General features: G+C 33.7%; 2 protein-coding genes across 2 annotated transcripts; both read right to left on the bottom strand.

The window, feature by feature from the left end:
* Positions 1 to 9,082: 9,082 nt before the first annotated feature.
* LOC105450593 lies at positions 9,083 to 10,775 on the bottom strand. Its single transcript, XM_011690528.1, has 4 exons — positions 10,714 to 10,775; positions 10,000 to 10,135; positions 9,794 to 9,924; positions 9,083 to 9,451 (listed from the first exon to the last, which is right to left on the bottom strand). Exons 1-4 carry the CDS (start codon positions 10,756 to 10,758, stop codon positions 9,101 to 9,103), a joined length of 663 nt encoding a protein of 220 aa, XP_011688830.1. The 5' UTR covers positions 10,759 to 10,775; the 3' UTR covers positions 9,083 to 9,100.
* Positions 10,776 to 10,819: 44 nt separating this feature from the next.
* On the bottom strand, positions 10,820 to 14,902 carry LOC105450638. The gene is made up of 7 exons (XM_011690570.1): positions 14,839 to 14,902; positions 13,320 to 13,438; positions 12,950 to 13,202; positions 12,696 to 12,772; positions 12,401 to 12,613; positions 11,626 to 11,773; positions 10,820 to 10,908 (listed from the first exon to the last, which is right to left on the bottom strand). The coding sequence occupies exons 1-7, from the start codon at positions 14,900 to 14,902 to the stop codon at positions 10,829 to 10,831; spliced, it is 954 nt and encodes a 317-aa protein (XP_011688872.1). The 3' UTR covers positions 10,820 to 10,828.
* Positions 14,903 to 22,295: the final 7,393 nt, after the last annotated feature.

Raw genomic sequence — 22,295 nt, 5'->3', positions numbered from 1 at the left:
AGCGGTTGTGAACGTGCAATCTATAGACAATGCATAGTTTCGCATGGTCAGTAGTGGCCGCTCTATATTCAGCTAAAAGTAATGTGGATTGGGAATCGTCGTATCCGCATTATAAATCTGTGTTAAATCTCAAGGACATTGAATTTCCAATGACTTTAAGTCAAATAAAAAAGTTTGAGAATCTCAACGCAATCTCCATCAACGTATATACCATCGAGAACAAGAAACAAATATCGATCCTACCGATTCGCCTCGCTGATATTAAGAAGGAGAAGCATGTCAACCTACTATACGTGGAGAAAGATGGTGTGGGACATTTCACATGGATCAAGAATTTGTCCCGCCTCGTGAGGTCACAACTGAGCAAAAAGAAGAATAAAAAATACATTTGCGATAGGTATGTATAATAAAAATTTAAAAAAATTTTTTGAAATAAAAATAAAAATGAAATAAATTGACGTTTTCAAATGTCTGTACTATTTTAGTTCGAGCGAAAAGTTGGAGGTCCACACCGTTGACTGCGGGGAGATGAACGAATGCGCGATCAGGTTACCGAGCGATGACGACAAGTGGCTGAGATTTAACAACTACAGTAGGAAGGAATGTGTCCCGTTTATCGTGTTCGCCGACCTGGAATGTATCTTGGAAAAAATGGAAAGAGATCCGGAAACACCGAGCTACAAATATCAGTATCATCCAGTATTTAGCACAGGTTATTACGTGCACTGCTCGAATAATGACACGTTATCGACGTATCAGTTTCGTCGCGATATAGATTGCGTTGCATGGTTCGCCGATGAACTCACAATTAGTTTTAAATTAAAGAAAAAACTCAATCTCTTATTCGATCCAACCGATCCTTTATCCAGTCACGCACTATTACTTACGGTTTTATTTATAATATACTAGATAAATTCGACGCCGCGCAAGGGCGAAACACTAAAATATAAAGCTCGTCAATTTCGAACTCGCGGCGAAATACACCCGCCCGTCGCAGACCACAGTTACCTCCCCCGCCCGCCTGGGCGGCGCGTGGTGGGAGTAATTGATTGTCTAGCGCAATGGATTACTCCCACTCTGCGCTGCGCGCTAGGCGATCGCGTAGTGGCATATTCATAGACTTATAAGATAGACTACGCGCCCCATTGTTCTTGGCGAGAGAGCATCTGGAGTGAGAAGGCATTCCTTTTTCGCCTTTTTCTTGTTCAATTGTGCAAGTTGGTAGGGAGAAGAAAAGAGAGGAAACCCGCCGTGGCCGCCGTGCGCCAACAAGGAAAGGGCGACAAAGAAGTGTCCTCTCACTCTAGATGCTCTCTCGCCGAGAACATTGGGGCGCGCAGTCTATCTTATAAGTCTATGAAATTTATACAATATTATTTATACTGATATTGTTTGTTATTGTTAAAACTTTAGATGTAATTTCAACCATTTGAAAATTGCAAGAAAATTATATGGTTAATTAGATAAATGAGAATTTATTGAATTCCACATAAATACCTAAGATCAAATCTTTCTTACTATTCTTGGAGATACATTACTCACTTTTCAGAGGCTTCAAATTTTTTGGAAATTCGTAAAACAAATATTCCATTTGCAGAAGTGTTTGCTTTATTCTATATAAAGCCCTTTTAAGTTTGAAGATTTTCCTTTACAATTATATCCCTTAGGTGGATACATATAGACATTTTCTTCGACATTTCCGTAAAAGCCGTTTTAGTATCAAACGTCACCAATTTATATTTTACTTATTTCTACTAGTGCTATTAAACTTCTGAATGCTATTAAACTTCTTGTGCTGATTACAGGACTAAAAATCTCTTCATAATTTACACATTGCTGCTGTTCACAGCCTCTGATTACAATTTGAGCCTTATATCTTCCATCTTGTTTGATTTTTGAAACCCATTTCCTTGTTAAAGGTTTTTGCTTTTTTTCAATTTTGTTAGAGCCCCGACCAAGGTGAACTCTAGCACGTGGCCGACCGAATTAAAGTTTGAGATTCAGCGTGCGATCAGTCGCGCCGCGACATTATTACGACACCGGACGACTCCAAGCGCGAAGTGCGTGACTAGTGAGTCGAACCGGAGCAAAATCAAGAGTGTGCTTTCTTGATCAATAAAGGCATTTTGATTCAGTGACATTCAGTGGTGATCCTTCGAATACTTTATATTTTACGACCACTTTATCCTCATCCGAACCTGCTCAGCGTTCCGGGCGGAGCGCGTCCCGGCATACCTCATCGCCGGCCAAATCAAAGAACTTTCTTTATATCCATTATATCCTATGTCTAATTTTCTTCCAATGATTTCTTTTCTTTGTTAATTGCTTCTTTTCATCTTTGTTTATCTGGACCAGCTATAGCTTCATTATTAGTTAGCATATTCTTGAAAATATTTAGAACATTTTCTTTGTCGGGTAGATTTTCTTCTTGTATCTTCTTGTTTTTCTTTAGTACAAGTCTTTTCATTTAAATCTTCTTTAAATCATCTATCATGAGAATTCTGTCTTCTTTTCTTGTTTCTTTCTTGCTCTCTTTTTTCTTCATTATATCAGAAATATCTCCTTTATCTTTCCAATTATCTTCTTTATTTTTAAAATTATTAAATTCGTCTAAACCTTTATTTTGCTAAACAATTTTGTTCTTACAATTCTTGAATTTTTATTTTTCTCTAGACTTGCTTCTTGAAATTTTACATCTCTTGAAATTACTATTTTTTTCTTCTGGACTCCAAAGACGACCGTTTGGAGCATACCTACTATGTAAAGTCTTTTACTTCTTTCTTCTAATTTTTTTAAAGGAGCAAGTATTTTAACATGTGCAATACTTCCAAATATTAGAAATATTTTCATATTTGATTTACGTTTTTACCATATTTCATCAAGGCGTACCCGTCGGCAGTCTATTTAATATAGTGTGTGAATGTTATTGCATGTACATATACCATGTACACTGGTTGAAAGAATTAGGGAATCACTTTTTTCAGTAAATTTTTTCCCATATTTAAACTTTAGTTACTCATGCGAATAATTGACGTAAAAAATAAATCAAACAAGGATTTTACAGAGCAACTCTCTATTATAAGATATGCTTTGTTCAATTTTTACTCACAAAATTTAGTACTCAAAGGTGTGATCAGCTTTGAATAAAGATATTTAACTAAAATTTCGAAATTTATGATCTTCCACCGCTTAACAAAAAAATTGGCAAAAATAATAATTGGTACCATCTCAAAAAATGAACTTTACTCTTTCAAATAAAAAAAAATTTTTTTTACATCGATTATTTAGCAAGATATTGCAATTTTAAGTGTAATCTCTGTTTTTTATGATTTTAGCATGATATAACGTAAAAAAACGTAAAAATCGTAAAAAATGGAGATTACTTAAAATTGCAATATCTTGCTAAATAATCGGCGTAGGAAAAAGTTTTGTTTTTATTGGCTGTATAGAAAACGCAAAATTTTGTGCACGTATATGCGAATTTAATTAAAAAATTAATATACTTTAGCACAATAAGTTTTTCTACCTAGATTGCGAAAATATCACACTGTGCGGCGCGCAGATCGTGTGTGGTTGAATATTGTAACAATAAAAATTTCACACACTACAACACATGTGTCGGCTCTCATAGATATTTCATTATATTTGATTTATTCTTTGGAGCCTATTCTGTCTATTTAATTTCATTAAAACCAAAATTAATTTGCTATTAAATAATTTTATAGATTTTTACATTGAATTATCAGGAGGCCACAAAACAAAATGTAAAGCTAAAATGGAAAAAAAAGTATTTGAATTGATATTGTTTTTGAATTTCTTAAACAGGTATGTTGAATATATATATTGATTAAAACATTCGCGTAAAAATGGACTACTAGTGCAATGAAAAGACTACTGAAATGTAATAGTGACACTGCTGGTATAGCTGATATTTCAGAAGTGTTTTTACTGCACAAGTAGTTCATTTTTACGCGAATGTTTTAATTAATATATATATTCAACATACCTGTTTAAAAAATTCAAAAACAATATCAATTCAAATACTTCTTTTTTCATTTTAGCTTTATATTTTATTTTGTGACCTTTTGATAATACCTTCTGATAATACGTAATAATGTCGTCAGCGTAGCCCAAGGCACTAACCAGTCTGCCACCCATTCGATAACCAACATCCTCCGAGAGAACTCCCAGTGCTCGATCTACGACCAGATTGAACAGTGGGGGCGACAGCGGATCACCCTGTCTCACACCACGTCCGATCTTAATGGACGACACTTCCTCGGACGTCTGCAGTACAGTTCGTGCATCTTCGTACACTGCCCTGATATACTTGAGGAACTCCCTTGGGAGACCTAAGTCATCGAGGGTCTTGTGAATCGCACTGTGCGCGACCGTGTCGAAGGCTTTCGACAGGTCAACGCACGCTACGTGTAGGGATTTGCATCTCTTCCGGGCGTCGCCGAGCACGGCAGATAGGACTGTGACGTTCTCACATACCCCATCCACCGGTCGGAAACCCCTTTGGCGTTTATCAAAGATGTCCATTGCGGATAGACGCGTCGCCAGTATCTTGTGGAAGTGCCTTATAATTACGGATCCTATGCTGAGAGGTCGGTAGTCTGATGGCCCAGGCCTATCGGGCATCCCTCCCTTCTCCAGGAATACCGTTCTTGTGGTCGTTATTGAGGAGGGCGCCGTCTCTGCCAGGAGCAGCAGATTGAACAGTAGCGTGCGAAGAGTCACAGGAACCGCGTTCCACATCCTCGGCGTAATACCGTCCAATCCGGGCGCAGTGCCAGTCCTTACGGAAATCCTATCGATCTCTAAATCAGAGATCGGATCCCAGAGCGAGGTCCTACCCGCTGCTTGACCTAGGTCTACAGCGGCGCCCTCACCGAGGCCTTCGAGATGAATCCCTCTGGCACCCGGCGGATGGCTCCGGCCAGCACTCGCTACCTGTGTCGACTCTCCGTACAGCTCACGCAGGCCCGTCATATCCCCATCCGCGACACTAGTCGTCTCCATAATGGGACGCCAGTAGTCTCGGAATTCGCTGGGAGACGGGTGCACGCGCACCGAGCCGCCATCGAGCACATACGACAGACAGGTTTTTAGGTTCTTTTTGTAAAGGGTTTGCACTTTGGCAAACTCCCTTTTTCTCTTCTGCTTCCTATTCTCTCGTTTAGTAGGAGGACTGCGCTGCTTTGTTGACACGCGCTGTGGAGCACAGCTGGCGGCGGGAAGATCTCACGCAGCCATCTCTCGACGGCCTGCACGTCGACCACCCCTACCAGTAGAGCATCTCTCGCAATGCCAGCAAGAGTATCAGCCCGAAAGCTTTAGAGCGCTGCACTTTGCTCTATAAGTGAAGAAAGCCTGCTCCGCAGCCTCTCAGCGTCCCGCTGAGGTACAGGCTGATGTGCACTATTATCTCTGGTCGTCTCAATGGTCGTCGGGTCACCGGTGGCTCCTGTCATCGCCCCGGGCCCGCTGCCCTTATCGATGTCAGTCGCACGCGACTGCATCTCTTCACGGAAAAAAAAAGTAGCTGCCGTAACTAAAAACTGCGTGCGGTAACTAAATTATCGTCGTAAAATATGGACTGCTAATATCTTAGCTTTGACACTTAAATTATTTTGCTAAACAAGTTTAGCAACCCGATATACAAAATTTAGCTATAAGATGTACTTCAGTTAGCAGCCATGGCAACATGTATTGCAACAATTCGTTGTGGTATGCACACTATTTATATGTAGAAGACACAACTTTTGCTGTCGTTGCAAATATCTTAGCTGCAGTAGTTAAAGCTATTGCTATATCCGAGGTATATTCTGTAGCTAAAAATGTGTTCAAGATAGCTATATTAATTAGTTATGAAGTGGATTTTGTTCTTATTAATTCACTCTTTAAAAGTGAATCAGTGGAATCATCATTAATTTTCCAGTGGCATACTTAGAACTGTAATAAACAGTGACTATTTCAATGTTGTTTCAGTGATAATATTGATTCAAACAGTGAATATCACTGAAAGACAGTGAGTTTCACTGTCAAACAGTTTTGAGAACTAAAATTCAATGTTCTTCAATGATATTCATTGTCAATCAATATATTATTACTGAAACAACATTGAAATAGTTACTGTTTATCATAATTCTAAGTATGCCACTAAAAAATGATGTACACTGAAAATCAGTGATGATTCCACTAATTCACTTTTAGAGAGCATGTAAGTTGCAGAAATATAATACAATAAAGAGAAATCATACACATATATATAGAAATATACATATTTATATTCTTTTTATCTATACAGATACATCTAAATAGATTATCTATACATATGTAATCAAAAAATTATAATCGGAATAAAAGATAACTAAAATTAACTCTTTGTGTAATGTAAAATATCGTATTGTACTCCGAATACAATAACTATCAGTATATACCTTCTGTATATATACATATATTTTTTAAAATAATAACGCATAAATATTTTGATTTGAAAATAACATGAATCTCTTTTACATAAATGTTAAATGTATAATGTAATATTAAGGATCAGGATGTCAAAGAATATGAAATTAAACGAAATGATGTAAAATAATATAGCGTTCACCATTTCCCATAATGTATACGAACAAAGGAAAAGGATCAACTAAATCTTCATATTTAATTGAGATCCACTTTTTACTTTGTTTCACTTCAAAACCACGAATATTGCCATTTAAACCTATATTTATAAGAGAGGAACAAATAAAAAGTGGACTATTATTATGAATAATAATGAACTGAATTTCCGCAAAAATAGGACATAGACTTTCATCTATACCATATAGCAATACCATTTTTGCTTGGTACCGAGTACCTTTATAATCGACCCAATTCGTAACAAAACATTTATTATAGTTAATATTATTTGGTAATGTTAACATAAAATTATTGAATTGATGATGTTTACTAATATCAATGACACTTCCTGATCCTGTTTTAATATTTGAAAGAATACTTTCTTGAGCCATAAGTCTATAACAAAATGAATATTGATATCGAGTAGCAATTGAAAAAGCGATATTTTTTCTTAACATGACAACATTCGAAATTTTTTTGAGAGCTTTATGGAAACCTTCAAGCCTCATTACAGATAAGGAAACAAGTGGTCCACATTGCATCATGACTCTTGCATAGTGAATAAGATTATGATGTTTTGGTTTCAAATGCTGCTTTGTGCATTTCATATATTGACTATGATGCTCTTCTACTAATATTTGAAATGCAGAAGCAGATTCCTGTGATACTGATCTACTGAAAATAAATTCTGTTATTTCTTTTAACAATAAGTACAATTTCCAAAATGGATCTTTATATGATTTCACTTTATGCCCAATAATTACTCCAAAAAGCTTACAAAAAGTCGACATTTCTGAAGCTGTCATTTTTAACTTGCTTTTTGTTGCAAAATCATATGCAATACAAGGTGGTTTGTTTTGTACACTAGGACCATAATCAAACATTTGCAGATTGTAGTTGAGACCTGATAAGGTAAAATCACCAATCTGAATAAAATGATCTATTATTGGAATCATATCGTAGTGAGCAATGCCTTCTAGAACATCATGCATGATGTCAACATAAGCATTGTCTATGACATGAAATGAAGTGATTGCATTAAAGGCACACTCTTCTTTGATTCCACTAAGTGAACTGTTTGCTAAAGCTAAGTCTACATCATACGATTCACGTGTTCTAAGAATAGAATCATCTTTAAGGCAAGTGGTTTGAGCAATAGTGCGATGAATTTTGCAAAATCTACATGTAAAATTAGCTCGGAAACTTTCAACATATCTACACATAGCATGAAGGCCTAAATTATCACCTAATAGTAAACTTAGCACAAAATAAATTTTATGAGAATTTCCATTAACAGTAATTGTTATTCCAATTTGTTCTAAAAAATTTAATTCCTCGATTAAAGGTGCAAATGTTTGTTTATTTCCAAATTTTTTACGGTATTCTGTGTTAAACAAGAGGGCTAAAAAGATATTTTCCAATCGTGATACACATTCAGGCGGTAAACATGGTATGTAATAATATACTCCTCCCAGAGAAGTAGAGTGAGATCCCAATGGATTGTTAACTTCCCAATCATCATAGTATATAAACAATGGAAAAACAATAGCATCATCTCCAAAACTTTTTTTCTTGTTACACCAAAGTTTAGATTGAATAAAGTTTGTAATAGTATCAGAATCTTTGAGCGAGTTAATATAATGCATTGTGGCAGTAAAAGCATCGGGCAATTCAAAAAAATTTTTTAACATTTGTCTTAAAGGTATAAAATAACCGCAAGCATCTTTCACACGTTCCACAATACATGTTCCAGTGTTTATAGGTACTCTTTTTTTACCTATACAATATTCAACAGGATTAATATAATTACCACAAGATTTAAAATATTCCTTACGTTGATACTCGTTTCTAAGATGATGAAAAGAATTTTCCATTGTATCAAACATTGATGAGATATCTTGTATTACTTGATAGCTTGAATTATTAGAATCAAGTATATTTAACTGTGTAAGAACCTTCTCTTTTAACATAGAAATATGACCGCTTGTCAGAAATAATATGCTATCCTCAATAATAGTTTGAATGTGATTCCGTGGAATGGAAGATTGATTATATAATTTTGCAACAAAAGCATCACAACGATTTCTTACGAGAGATTTAAAGTGAGTAGGAGTTACTAATAAATCTGTGTTTATATTAGTACTTCCTAGTGTTGTTTCGCAAATATTCATATCCTGGTGATTCAGATCTTCATGATCAATCATTTCTGTATTAATAGATTGTACATAATCTTGTTTCATACTAGTGGGCCATAAAGAAAAATTATGATTTGATCCAAGTAAATGTTTTCGTAACGAGTTCCATGAGGACCATTCTCTAACGCATCCATTTTCTCCACATTTAAATGTAGTAAACGAATTTACATAATGTTTAATCTTAAAATGCGTTAATAAACTGTTTACAGAATGAACAGTTTCTTTACACAAGAAGCAAGTAGGCATGATACAAGTATTTTCCAAAACAATGATTAAATTTATAATGATTTATATTCTTGAATTATCGCCAGGACAGAAGAAGTGAGCTGCGAATTTTTGTGTTTGTCCCACAAAGTTTCGAAACTATATACAGCTCTTTGTAAACACATAAAAAGCTGTCCTACCTCTACAGGATATCGAATGTTTAAAGCATTACACAACTTAAAAACAAGGTCCACAGCTTTTAACGGTGTTTCCACTTTGTATCTGAACGTATCAATTACAACTAAACATTGTCTTATTTCATCAAAAGAAGGACCTATTATCACTGTAATAGGTTGTGAGGGCTGACCAAATGATTGTAATTTTGCCGTTTGTTCTTGTAATCTTGTTTCAAAATCTGCGATTGTCTGTAAAAACGTTATTATATATCATTAACACCTATACATTTTTATTGATGTTTAAAATGTTTATTCCATAATAAAATATGCTTAAAATAAAAAACACAGTAATTGGCATTAAATATAGATAAAATACGGTGATTGTACAAAGGAAAAGATAAATTGTTATTCAATATATTATTGATAAATATTATTGATAAATATTATTGATAAATGGTCATCACCTATTATATAAATATCATATAATTTAATTTCTTCACCTGCAAAACATACTAAACCTATGCCATAACATTAATTCTGCCAATCGTTGTTTTTCATTTTTTTAAATTATTTAATTTTTTCTACACTTACGTTTAAATGTAGGAGAAATCCTTCTTCAGATTCTTTTCTAGAGGGCCTCCAATTTCGTGCTTTACCGTTTCTTATTGTGTTCACAGGAAACAAGTGAGGCAGTAAAAACAAAGTTACAATTTTCTTACCATCTATCGAGAAATATATGAATACATATATAAAGAATATAAACTGCATCGCTGTGAAAAAAAAATTAAATATTTTACCTGTTGTAAAGACATTGTCAAATCGATTCTTTAGTTTAGGTGGCACTTTGTTGATTACAAAATCTGATATTTTTTGCCAAGCAGCATACAGTTTTAAAGAACAATCTGGATGTAATGTTTCAAAATCCTTCTCCAGCTAAAAATTACACAAAGACATTGTATAAAAATATTAAATACGTAGCAATATTACACGCGCGCGCGCGCACGTGTGTGCGTGTTTGTGAAAACTATGCATTGTTGGAATAAAGTTTGAAACAAAACTTATTTAATTTTAAAGGAAAAGTAAGGTGGTAAGATCAGACGTTAAGTTACATTGCTAAGGCCAGATCATTTTGATTTTTTAAAATAAGATCTCTAGATCTTTTATTGTATAGATGTTGAAGCAATTTCAAAATATAATTAAAAAACTAAAATAATCTTACCAGAACCTTAACAGTGTCACCTAAGTTTGTACCGATCTCATTTCTCTTTCAAAATCAAACAACTCTTGTTTCAAATATTTTTCAATAATGCATAGAGATATGTATTATAAGTAGAAACTTTCCAAAAAAATATTTCATATATATTATACAACATTAATCTCTCTAAAGTCACATATAATATTAAAAAAAACGTTTAAAAAGTCCTTTTTAACCTTTGTGAATGATAAAATATAAATTTACAGCAAATTTGGATACTTTTCACTGAAGAAATAAAATCATATATCAAACTTACTAATACGTAGCCTAAGGGATCAGAAAGTGCCGGAAACTGATTCATATATTCGTGGCAGGACTGATTATTAGTTTGAAAGTTTTTTAACCGGTTTTTAGAAGTCAAAGACCAGTATTCAGTCTATCACTATGTTCCATGGTTTGGAATTATTTTGTAGCCATAACATATGTTCTTCGTAATTATCATTTTCTTCGTCTACAAAAACAAAAATAAAAACTATGTAAAAAACTTGTTCTATTTGCAGAACATTTGTGGTTAATTGAAATACAAATATTGTTAAGGCTTTTCACTCATTGCAGTTATATCGGATTAATTATAGGCTATATTCATTGTTCAATCTTATTTTTTTAAATCTTAAATTTATGTTTAGATACTGTATGTATTATTTTATTTTATGGCTACGGAGCATTTAAAAATAAAAGACGATCTTATAAGATTAACAATAAGTTATTTAGATAAGATTATCGACGTAAGAAGCAAAGAATCGTGTTAATTTCATTTTTGTGTTATACGTTGAAAGAAATGGTTTTCTCCATATGCTATTATTCCTGTTCGAAAATATAAGCTAGTAAGATATATTGAAAACTATTTTTTCCTAATTATATAAATACATATAATTCAATCATATAATCTAATTTTTAGCAAAAAAATCGGTCTTATGATAATTGATCAGTATTACAGCCAGTTTATTAAACTACAAACTAGAAAAATTTTCAATGTATTTTATTAATTTATATAAGATTAAATATGGATAGTAGCAGGAAGAAAAATTATTTATTTCAAAGTTAACATAAAAAATATTTACACAATTTCTTGCTTGAGATATCACAATCCAATATAATTGTATTAAATAAAAAAAATTAATAAAACTATTACATTTCTCACAAAATAAACGATTTGAAACAAAATTACCATTAATCTGATTATGAGTAAAATCTGTAGCAGCTTTTACATTTAGCAAACCAGCTTTAATCAATTTTCGTCGTGTACAATAATATTTTGTAAGAATTTTTCCTCTACCTTGTGATTCACCTTTCTTATTTTTTATGTACCAAACACTCTGTAACACGTAATATTAAAATAGTTGCAAATAAATATAATTGAAGCTGCTAATAAAATACGCATATATAATAATTTGTATAAAATCAAGATTAACAACAAATAGGTAGATATTGTTAGATTAAATTATGCTGATAATAAGTATATTAATATTTTTTTAAATTTAAAAAAGAAAAAATGTTCAGTACAGAACACAAACTTTTGAATGGAATATATCTCTCTATTAATTTAAAATAACGTTGTAAATTTAAATTTAAATTAAATTTCTTTCACAAATAGATAATTAAAATAAAAAAAATTAAGATATTAAATAAAAGAATATATAATAAATATATGAAGACTATGTCACACAATAGAAAATAATAAGGAAAATTGAAGAATTTTAAGGATTTTTTAAGATTTTATAATATATTAAGCTTAATTAAAATATATTGAAATAAATTATTTTATAATATATTGAGTTTTATTAAAATTAAAGAAGATTCAGGTCTACAGCCATTTTGATTTATAATTCAACATTATAATTCAAAACATTATAATTCAAAATGGCTATTATAGATCCTAAAAATCTTTTTATTTTAATTAAAAATCCAAATATATTATAAAATATTTAAAAATATATGATTACCTTGTCTTCAGTAGGAAACAATTTTATTATCTGATCACTCAAAAAAGATGCCCTTTCACTACTTATGGTGTTATTTATGTTAGGTGAAAGCTCATAACTGACTATTATTTTTGCTAATTTATTTCGCAAATCATTATTTAATGTTTTTTCATTTTTATATAAACCTAATAGCAATAGGCCATCTTCAGATTTTTGCAATATAGATTTCAGATCCTGTAATAATATATAAAATATCTAATATTAATATTCAGTACATATTATTTAAAAGAAATTTATAAAACGATTCACAACTTACGTATTCATTATCGACATGTTCATTGTCAGTTGTATATTTCTTTTTTTGTGCTGTGGTATTATTTGTTAAAAATATAACTGGAAAAGAATACATATATTAGCAGCAAATTAATAAAATTACTATAAGAACAAAATTAAAGCTGAAATTTTTTAAGTTTTCAAATGAATAAATATGTATTGCGTTAATTTTTATTGTATTTATTAAATTTATATAAATTGTATATATAAGTAAACAAAGATTAACAATATTCTTACCATCATATCCTGTACTTGCAGATGTAGAAGATGCAGATGGTGAAGTCGGACAGATATCTTCTACAACAATATCTTCATTACATTGTAACTCTATCACAGACGATGTTTCTATGGAGCGTTGTTGCTCTATATTTATTTCTTCTACAGAATGTAGTTCTGTATCTATTTTTTGCTTTTTCGATACGTTAGCAATATCTTCTCGCTGTGTAGCTTGTTGAATATTCAAATCAATTTTTGAGAATTGTTGCGCAATCTGAAATATTAATACCAAGAACAGATCAGTTATTATAATTTCGAAAATAATTTATAGAATAATAAGACATAATAATACGAGTAAAAATAATAAAGTTTATTGTAAAAAAATATATACCTTATCTAAATATATTTTTAAATTATTTTGAAATTTTCGTCGGTGTCCAAAATTTGGAATTAAAATCTTAAGATCTTCTTCCGTTAAATTATTGAATTGATCAACTTCTATTTCTTGGGCTACAAATGAAAAGCATACTGCACGTTATTGTATATATTTGTTTAGTATAATTTTCTGTTTATTATCCAAAATAATATACACTACACGCATTCAATATACAATGAAATCGTCAATACAAAAACATAATAAAATCATAATTAGCAAAACACGTAAAAATATTTTAAACTAAATTCTTTTTTAGTATATGTCCGATAAATGTAAATTGATCTTAAATTTCTTTCTTATGTGGAAGCACGTATCACAAAAAATTATCGAAACATCATTATTGAAATACACATAATATAAATATATCGAAATATACGCAGTATACACAGAGAAAACGATTTCTTTGGATTTAATAAATTTTATTGTATTCAAACAAATTTGATGTTTGGAATGGTCCAAACAAACCAATGTTTGAATCAATAAATACAATTGTTTGAATTTCAAACAATGTATATCTTTGGCTTAAATAAATTGCATAAAAAAAATTTCTTTTTTTTATTTTATTTTATGATTATATATTATTATTATTATTTTAGAGTTCAATTTGTGTTTACTATTATCGCATATTTTATTAATTACAATTACGCAGATTTATAATTTTTGAAAACGCATCGACGAGATTCGAACCTGAGATCCCTAGAACAGCAAACTTGTACGCTAACGCTGAGCTAATGATTATTTTGTACAAAAGATTAATTCTTTCCATTATATATTTTAGGTTAGAGTATAACCTAGAATATATAACCTATAAAGAATAGAGATAAAACTGTTGATTATTATTGCCGGTACTACCTTCTACAGTAATAGTTATGGAATGATTAAATAATGAAATTTCTTAATAATGTATTTTTTCACAGCATTGCTTAGAGTTAAATTTTTTAAATATTACTGTATTTTTCAGCAACGTACATTATTATTATTTTAGTAAGCATTTACGAGTTTAGACTAAAAGTTGAGAATGAGCACAAATTTAGAGACTATTATTGTTTTTTGAGTCAGTGTATAAATAAATTATTTGTTTCGTTGTTCATATTTATTGTAATCAAATAATACATTATTTGGTTGAAAGATATTACTTCAAACAATAGTGTTATTTTCGTCAAATAATAGAGATTTTTTAAACGAAACAACAAAATTTGTATTCAAACAAATAATATTTCGTGTAAGCATATGTTCTTTCAATGAAACAAATTTTAGTCAAACAAATAGGAATACTAAATCTAAAGAAACCTTTTTCTCTGTGTACGTGGTGTTCAATTGTCGCTCTAGGCTGCGTTCTATTTCACGTATGATTGGCATGATTTATCCTTTTATCTTTAACATTTGGACAACAAGGTTACGATACACATCATGCGCAACATACGTTAAACAGAACGCAGCCCTATATTACATGTACATAAATTATTTTACATACCTATGAAATGTCCTATGACTTCATCACTAAATTTCCAAGTAATCAACAGATCTTTTACTGCCATATCAATGTGGATTATTGAAACATTACACAAAATCCGAAACATCACACAGTACCGAGTCTGATATGACTCAAAATACGTGATCACAAACACGTACGTATAATACAATGCAGACACTTTATCGAAATATCAAATCTGATACGGTCCACAAACATATAACGCAATACGGACACTTGTCTGAAATACCGAATTCGAAGGTTTAGAAACAGCACAAGCACAAACGTATAACATATATGAACTTGCAACAGGCTACTTACAATCCAACAAATCAGAAAGATTATATGAATCCTTGTGATTTATGCTCAAGAGATCAAACTGCTCGTCAGCTCGTGTCGTGTTGTGTCGAAACGATGTATTAACTTTTGTTTTCCTGTCTCATTCACTCACTCACTCACGGCATGCTGCGCGTGCGCCAGCGTTGCTCGCGCAAATTGTGTGCATCATAGCGAATTGATTGTAGATCTTTGACATATCGATTAGTTCCGATAACTAATTTTATGTCGCTGTATGGTATAACCCTGACAGACATGCATGTTTTGCTACTTTATTTACATATTAAGAGCTACAGCAAACTATTTTGCTGTAGTTTATAAATTTATAGTTACGGCAGCAAACACAGTTTTAACCAGCCCTGATTAGCTATAGCAGCGAAATTTTTTTTTTCCGTGTTGGCAGAAGTCTCTAACCATCTCGCGGTAATCCCCTTGTCGGCGCTTACCCTTGATTGCTTCGAGACTCCTATGGGAGAACTTCTCATGCAGATGTTGGTTCATAAAGAGAACTTCCCCGGCTAAGGTCGCGGTAGCCTTTACGAGCCATGAGACGGACCTCCTCCACTGACCATCTGGCCTTCACACGGTCAACATTGACAGCGCGGTTAGCCTCTACTGAGTGAACCTTGACTCGGTGTACACCCAAGCCACACATGTCCCGGAACCCACGTCCGCAGATCTCGCATATCATCGGCAACGCTTCCTCGGCTACATTAGATGGTCGATGCGAGCCGGAAGCGCCGGATGCCTCCGCATCAGCGGAGTTCACATTCGCATTATCGTTAGCACGCAGTGCCATCCGAGAACCCGGGCGTGAGGAATCATTCTTTTTCACTTTCATATATTAACTGCGTGTTGGGAGACAAACGGATTAACAGCCGAGAGCTCCCAAAAAGCCGTGCTCTTTCTTGGCCCTACAACTAACCATGAACATCGGCACATGGGCCGAAGCCCTTCATTTTTACTACAGTAAGTTTATTATCAATCAGTTTTGAAAACTGAAATTCACTGTCTTTCAGTGTTTGAATCAGTATATTATCATTGAAAGAACATTGAAACACTCACTGTTTATCACAGTTCTAACAGGAAGCGACACAATGTGATATCAATCAATTTCTATGAAACTCATAGTATTAATAGATATCAATGTCAAGTATCATTGAATCTATTTTTTTATTCAGTTTATTTTTTTTATAAATAAATATAGAATTTTTATTAAACCAATGTCTGGACCTTCAATCGAAACTCCAAGTATATGAGCATAATCCTATTCGCTCACATACACAAATGACTGTTTGTAAAGTTTACACAAGGTAAAAACAACTAAACAATTATATTTTTTATATAAAAAATTTATTTTAAAAATCAATATTTTTTATATTAAGGTTATTTTGTTAAATCAAACATATTAAAGTATGAGCCGTATGCGACCCAATATAGGATGATGGTGTGTAATAATGTCTTTACAATATCCAACCACACGCAAACTGCGCGTACTTGTCTTGAAACACAGTTCATTACATGAGGCCGGAATAACTTGTAATAAATTAAATCGCCGTAACGATTCAATCACTTTAATGCTGTACACATCTTTAAGAATCCCCTTCCCCCCGAATCAATAAATAATTTTATTGCAAAAAAAATCACCTCAGCTCTCAGCCAGGAATCGAACCCGGCTATCCACGTTTGTCGGACGGCCGTCCTACCTTTAGACCACCAAACTATGTAATGATTTTCTTCGCAATAACCGATATGTGTAAACAATTTAAACGCTTTTTTCGCAATAAAATTATTTACTGATTTGGGGAGAAGGGAATTCTAAGAGATGCGTATAGCATCAAAGTGATTGAATCGTTACGGCGATTTAATTTATTACAAGTTATTCTAGCCTCATGTAATGAACTGTATTTCAAGACCGACAAGTACGCGGCGCGCAGTTTGTGTGTGGTTGGATATTGTAAAGAAATTGTTACACACCATCATCCTATATTAGCTCACATACGGCTCATACTTTAATATGTTTGATTTATTCTAATGTGAGTTTATATATTTAATTTGTTATTTTGTTAGTTTAGCATAAAATATTATAATGAAAATGTGAATTGAGCACCTGAGATTATTAATATATACAGAGTATTCAACGTAACGATCCGCACGATTTTAAAACACTTTTGGTAGTTTAAACAAAATACAAAGGGGGAATTTTTTTTGCTTCATGCAGGCTACAACATGCGATAAATAAAAATTGTAAAAAAAAATTTTTAATAATAAAGTCAAGGTTGCCTTGAATTTTTTAAATGGCACTCCCCATTTTTTATTGCGTATTATTGTAGCTTATCTCGAGAACTTTTTAAGACACATAGATAAAATGTTTTTTGATTAAATAAATCTCGAGTTATGAAGCTTGAAAGTTTATATATTACCGCCGGCCTTAGCATTATCCATGGTGTCCGAACAATGACTAAAATCTTTTTAATGTTGTTCACTATCATGACCTTGACAACATATATCAAGATCAAGGCTATTAAAGGTTGTTGCTCTTAGTTTCATCTTTAAGCAAATTATTTTTATTTTTTTGAAAAAAGAAAGGAACAACTTCCAATGGTCATGTCGCGAGGCCGATACCCTCGCGGCACGGGTAATCATTCTAAGTAGCCATACTAAATAATTATACAAGCCGACTAGGCATTCGGCGTAATGTTAAGCACAACGCAAATCCAGCCGAAATATATAATGAAACGAAGGATTTGAACCGCGGTGTACCAAGAACGGTCGCGCAATGGCGATACCCGAAAAGCTTAGCGCTGACGCGGCAACGCGTAGAGCATAAGTACGCGCGATGATAAGCCGCGAGCGGTCAGTCTTTACGTCCGTCTTGTCGAGTAATTTCGCACGTAAGCTAAATTAAAAACTAAATTAAGAGCTAAATTAAGAGTTAAATTAAGAGTAATAAGATAAAGATGTAAGACATAACAAGTTTGTAAAGCAAAGTAAAATTAAAGTTTGTTTATTTGGTGAAAATTAAGTGTCGGAGTAATAAAATTCATTGAAGTTTCGTTCCCCCGCGGAGTCGGATCTTCTTGTGCTCAACCACGGACACAAAGTCATAACATTAATTATATTGTCAAGTTCATGATCCTGAAGAACATTAAAAAGATTTTAGCCATTCTTCTTAATAAATTAAAGTAAGCGGCATCTAATAATGCTGTATCCTCATTCGAGTTAATACCATTCTTTTAGGACTTAATGTGAATCATTTTGGATGTGAGTCTTTTATAGTAGTTCGGCTCATGGTCAAGAATGGTCACACCGTCCCAATCAAATGCATGATTAAACTCTAGCATGTGATTTGTGATGACCGAGTGTCGTGAGATGTCTGACACAACATTTTTCCTATGTTCATTTACCCGCGTTTTCATTTGTCTTTTTGTTTGGCCTACATATGAGGCGTCACAATCTCTACATTGTATTTTATATACTACATTATTGCTCTGTTCGCGATCATCTTTATCTTTGTGTCTTCTTATGAAGCGGTTCAAGCTATTTACACCTGTAGCCAATCATAAATTGTTTTTTATCTATGGAAGACGTAACTATTTCCGATGCATTTTTTATGTACGGTCTCGAATTTGTTACAGTTAGGTGAAGGTTTTTGTCTTCCAATTGCATTTAATAAAAGGAACACTGTATACGAATTCATCAAGAACGTCGAGTGTGGTTTAATACACGTGAACTCAGGTTTGAAAGCAAAAATCAGAGGCACGGTAGTTCCACAGTTAAATAGGTTTTTAGACAAAAAGTTGAATTTGAATAATTTCGATGTTACAATAAAAAATTTTTATAATGAGACTACTAAATTCTGCAAGGAGAACCAAGATATTATTTTCACAAAAGCAGATAAGGGAAACGTGACAGTTGCACTGGATCGATATGACTATGTAACACAAATGGTTAACATGCTAAGCGACACGTCAACTTATAAAGTTGTAACAAAGAATCCGGTCAAAAGCCTTGAAAATAAGTTAACAGCCATACTAAAAAGATGGTTAAGCAAAAATTACATCTCTAAAAAAGATTATTTTAAGCTAAAAATTACTAATTATTAATTAATTAGATATTATATTAGATAACTTAATTTATTAGAGAAAATATCAAATGGGCAATTTTAAACTATTTCGGGTTTTTGAGAATGTTTGTAAAAGCACCCTCTACTGGCCATTTATAGGTACTAGCAAAGTTAGACATAGCATTATATTTCGATCATTATGTCATGTAACACCAACTAGAACGCACATATCTTTGCACAGACCGAATTCCATATTATGGAACTGTAAATTTTTTGATATTTTAGTATATCTAAAATTAGTTCTTTTATATAAAAACAGTTTTAGCTTGATAGCTATAACAAGTCATCTCTTGACGGTTTTATATAAAAGAAAAGTACAGTTCAACATCGGGATTAATTATTCATCAATTGTAATGGCTTCCCAACGTTCTGACCGTGTGTCACTTTGGCTCGACATGACTAGTAGCCTCTCAACATTGTAACAATAGAGAAGTACTTCCTTGGACGGTATGTGAAAATCACCTAAGTCCTGATATGGATTTAATGTCACACAAGAACTTTCGTTGACACCTTAATGACTGCGTGCGCTTGACTTATATATGTTGCGACCGCACTCACGAGTGTGGTGCAACTTCGTCGCTCGTCCGACAAACTCGATTCCGCGAAAACGGTAAAACTGAGTCTAACGCGCGATTAATTGCCACTCAGGCATCTCGCCTATCGAAAACGGGAACAAGAATTGGGCGCCAGGCACGTTATAGAGAGTGCCGCTCTAATCGGGAATTTCGCTAGTCGGAAATATCATGACTCGAAAAGAAATCTTTAATCACGCAATTAGACGCGGATTCGGTACGACGGTCGGACAAGGACGGCGATAACCGGCCTCTCAGCTACGGTAATGGTAGAGGGGGGGAAAATGGTCAAGGTTCGTCCTGCGTCCTTCCAATTGAATCACAGCACAAGTGCCGGGTGCCGCTGCTTCCGTGATCTCGCCGGGCCGGTGGGCCCACGTGATACATCCTTCCGCCCCTAATTGGCGGGCGTGCGAGCTCGCAACCTCCGCGAATCGCGTGAGGTGCGTAGCGCCGCGAGTCCTGTGTTCCCGCGCGCGGTATTTAAATTATCAGCGACGTCCTTTTGTCGGCGGTACCTCCAGGTACGCTCCCGTTGTGGCACGCTCAGGTGGCTAGTCCTACGGGACTCATCCTCGTCAGGGGCCGTTCCTGGCGGCAGACCTGTCGCGTTTCCGACTGTGGGTCGCCCGCCCGGTCTAGGGCGTAGAGTGGCCATCCCCTTTATTTTCGCCTTAGCTGGCTCGCACCGGAATCTGGAAAGAAGCTGGGCGGCTAATTTGTTCTCGAGATATGGAAAGGCACGCTAACTAAAGATACGACCTGCGTACGCTGTTTCCTCGGTGGTGTTCTTCTCGCCCTCGTGGTCCTCTGCTCATGGTTGCTGCGACGTCGGGGAAAATCCTACAATTTCTTAGGGAGCCGCCGATACGATATAATAAACAATCGAGATCGCTACGGAAACTAAAAATAAGTATAAATGGTATTTGGTATTTGGGCGGCGGGAGCCACGCAAATGTAGTCCCGCGGCCCGCGCCACGCGTCCGCCTCCGAAAATCGAGAGAACGCAGGACTCAAAACTACCACCCGCGGTCGGGTCCGTAGATCCCTTGTGACGGACGGTCCAAAAAGGGACGTCATGTCACAATGTATAATTTTATCCATCATGTGGTATTCACCGACAGCGTTTATTTATTTTTTAATTTTTTAATTATTGACTGAGTGCGGAATAGTTTATAATATGTGTTAATTTATTTACATATTTATTTTTTGTATGTTCAGATTAATGCGATTGGAGAAGGCCTAGTCAGGCTGAAACTAGTATCGCGATACATTGCATGAATAAATAATTTATCGAACATCCATTAGATTTATTTACTCGTCTTTAACCGATTGTTTTTTGCGTTAAAGATTATTAAATTTCTCAGGCCTATTTTAGCGATCACGTGCCGGGTCTCGCGATAGATTTTGATATAAAAAATAAATTGCTTCTTAGCGAAAACATGATTTATTGCAACTTTTCGTTTTATATTTTCAAACAATTTTTAAAAAAACTTTTCATTTTTCCAATCTGTGTAACTGAAAATTTGATTATAAAATCTATTATAAAATCTACGTATACATAATGCAAAGAATTTTATTATACGGATGTATTCCTACGCAAAACTTAGTTTTTTTTAGTTAAATGGTACCAGATATCGATTTCTTATCATTTTTTTTTGTTCTTCTCAACGGCAGTAGTTTTGTCGGACGTGTTACAAAATATCATTTCGTTTCCAGAATAACCCAATGTACTTCTGGAAATAATCTTTTAAATATTGATGACTCTAAATTTGTTTCATTATACATCTTAATTCGATCTTTGCATGTGAATATGAATCCTATGGAATATTTTTAAATTTGACTTCATCCTAGAACATTTTCAATTTTTCTCCGATTCGGTTTTTTGTATCAACTTTCATTCCCAAAATGATAGACCATGTTTGTACGCGGCCAGTAAATAGAATGGCGGTACAATTACATCTGCGAAATGGTCGCCTTTCTTGCAATTCTTCGTCAGGACTTGCACCTATATATGCGGATATGTTATTTACTATTTCGCCCCATACGGTAACTATTTTATTTTGTTTCCATTTCTGTATAGTTTACTTCCACCATTGTTTTTTTAAAAGTTAATTGTACTTCTGGAAATAATCTTTTAAATATTGATGACTCTAAATTTGTTTCATTATACATCTTAATTCGATCTTTGCATGTGAATATGAATCCTATGGAATATTTTTTAAATTTGACTTCATCCTGGAACATTTTCAATTTTTCTTCGATTCGGTTTTTTGTATCAACTTTCATTCCCAAAATGATAGACCATGTTTGTACGCGGCCAGTAAATAGAATGGCGGTACAATTACATCTGCGAAATGGTCGCCTTTCTTGCAATTCTTCGTCAGGACTTGCACCTATATATGCGGATATGTTATTTACTATTT

The sequence above is a fragment of the Wasmannia auropunctata genome, unplaced genomic scaffold (genome assembly GCF_000956235.1).
Source record: "Wasmannia auropunctata unplaced genomic scaffold, wasmannia.A_1.0 LD336060.1, whole genome shotgun sequence".
Lineage (NCBI taxonomy): Eukaryota > Metazoa > Arthropoda > Insecta > Hymenoptera > Formicidae > Wasmannia > Wasmannia auropunctata.
The sequence above is the reverse complement of the archived record's forward strand: the minus strand, read 5'-3'. Positions and strand labels throughout refer to the sequence as shown.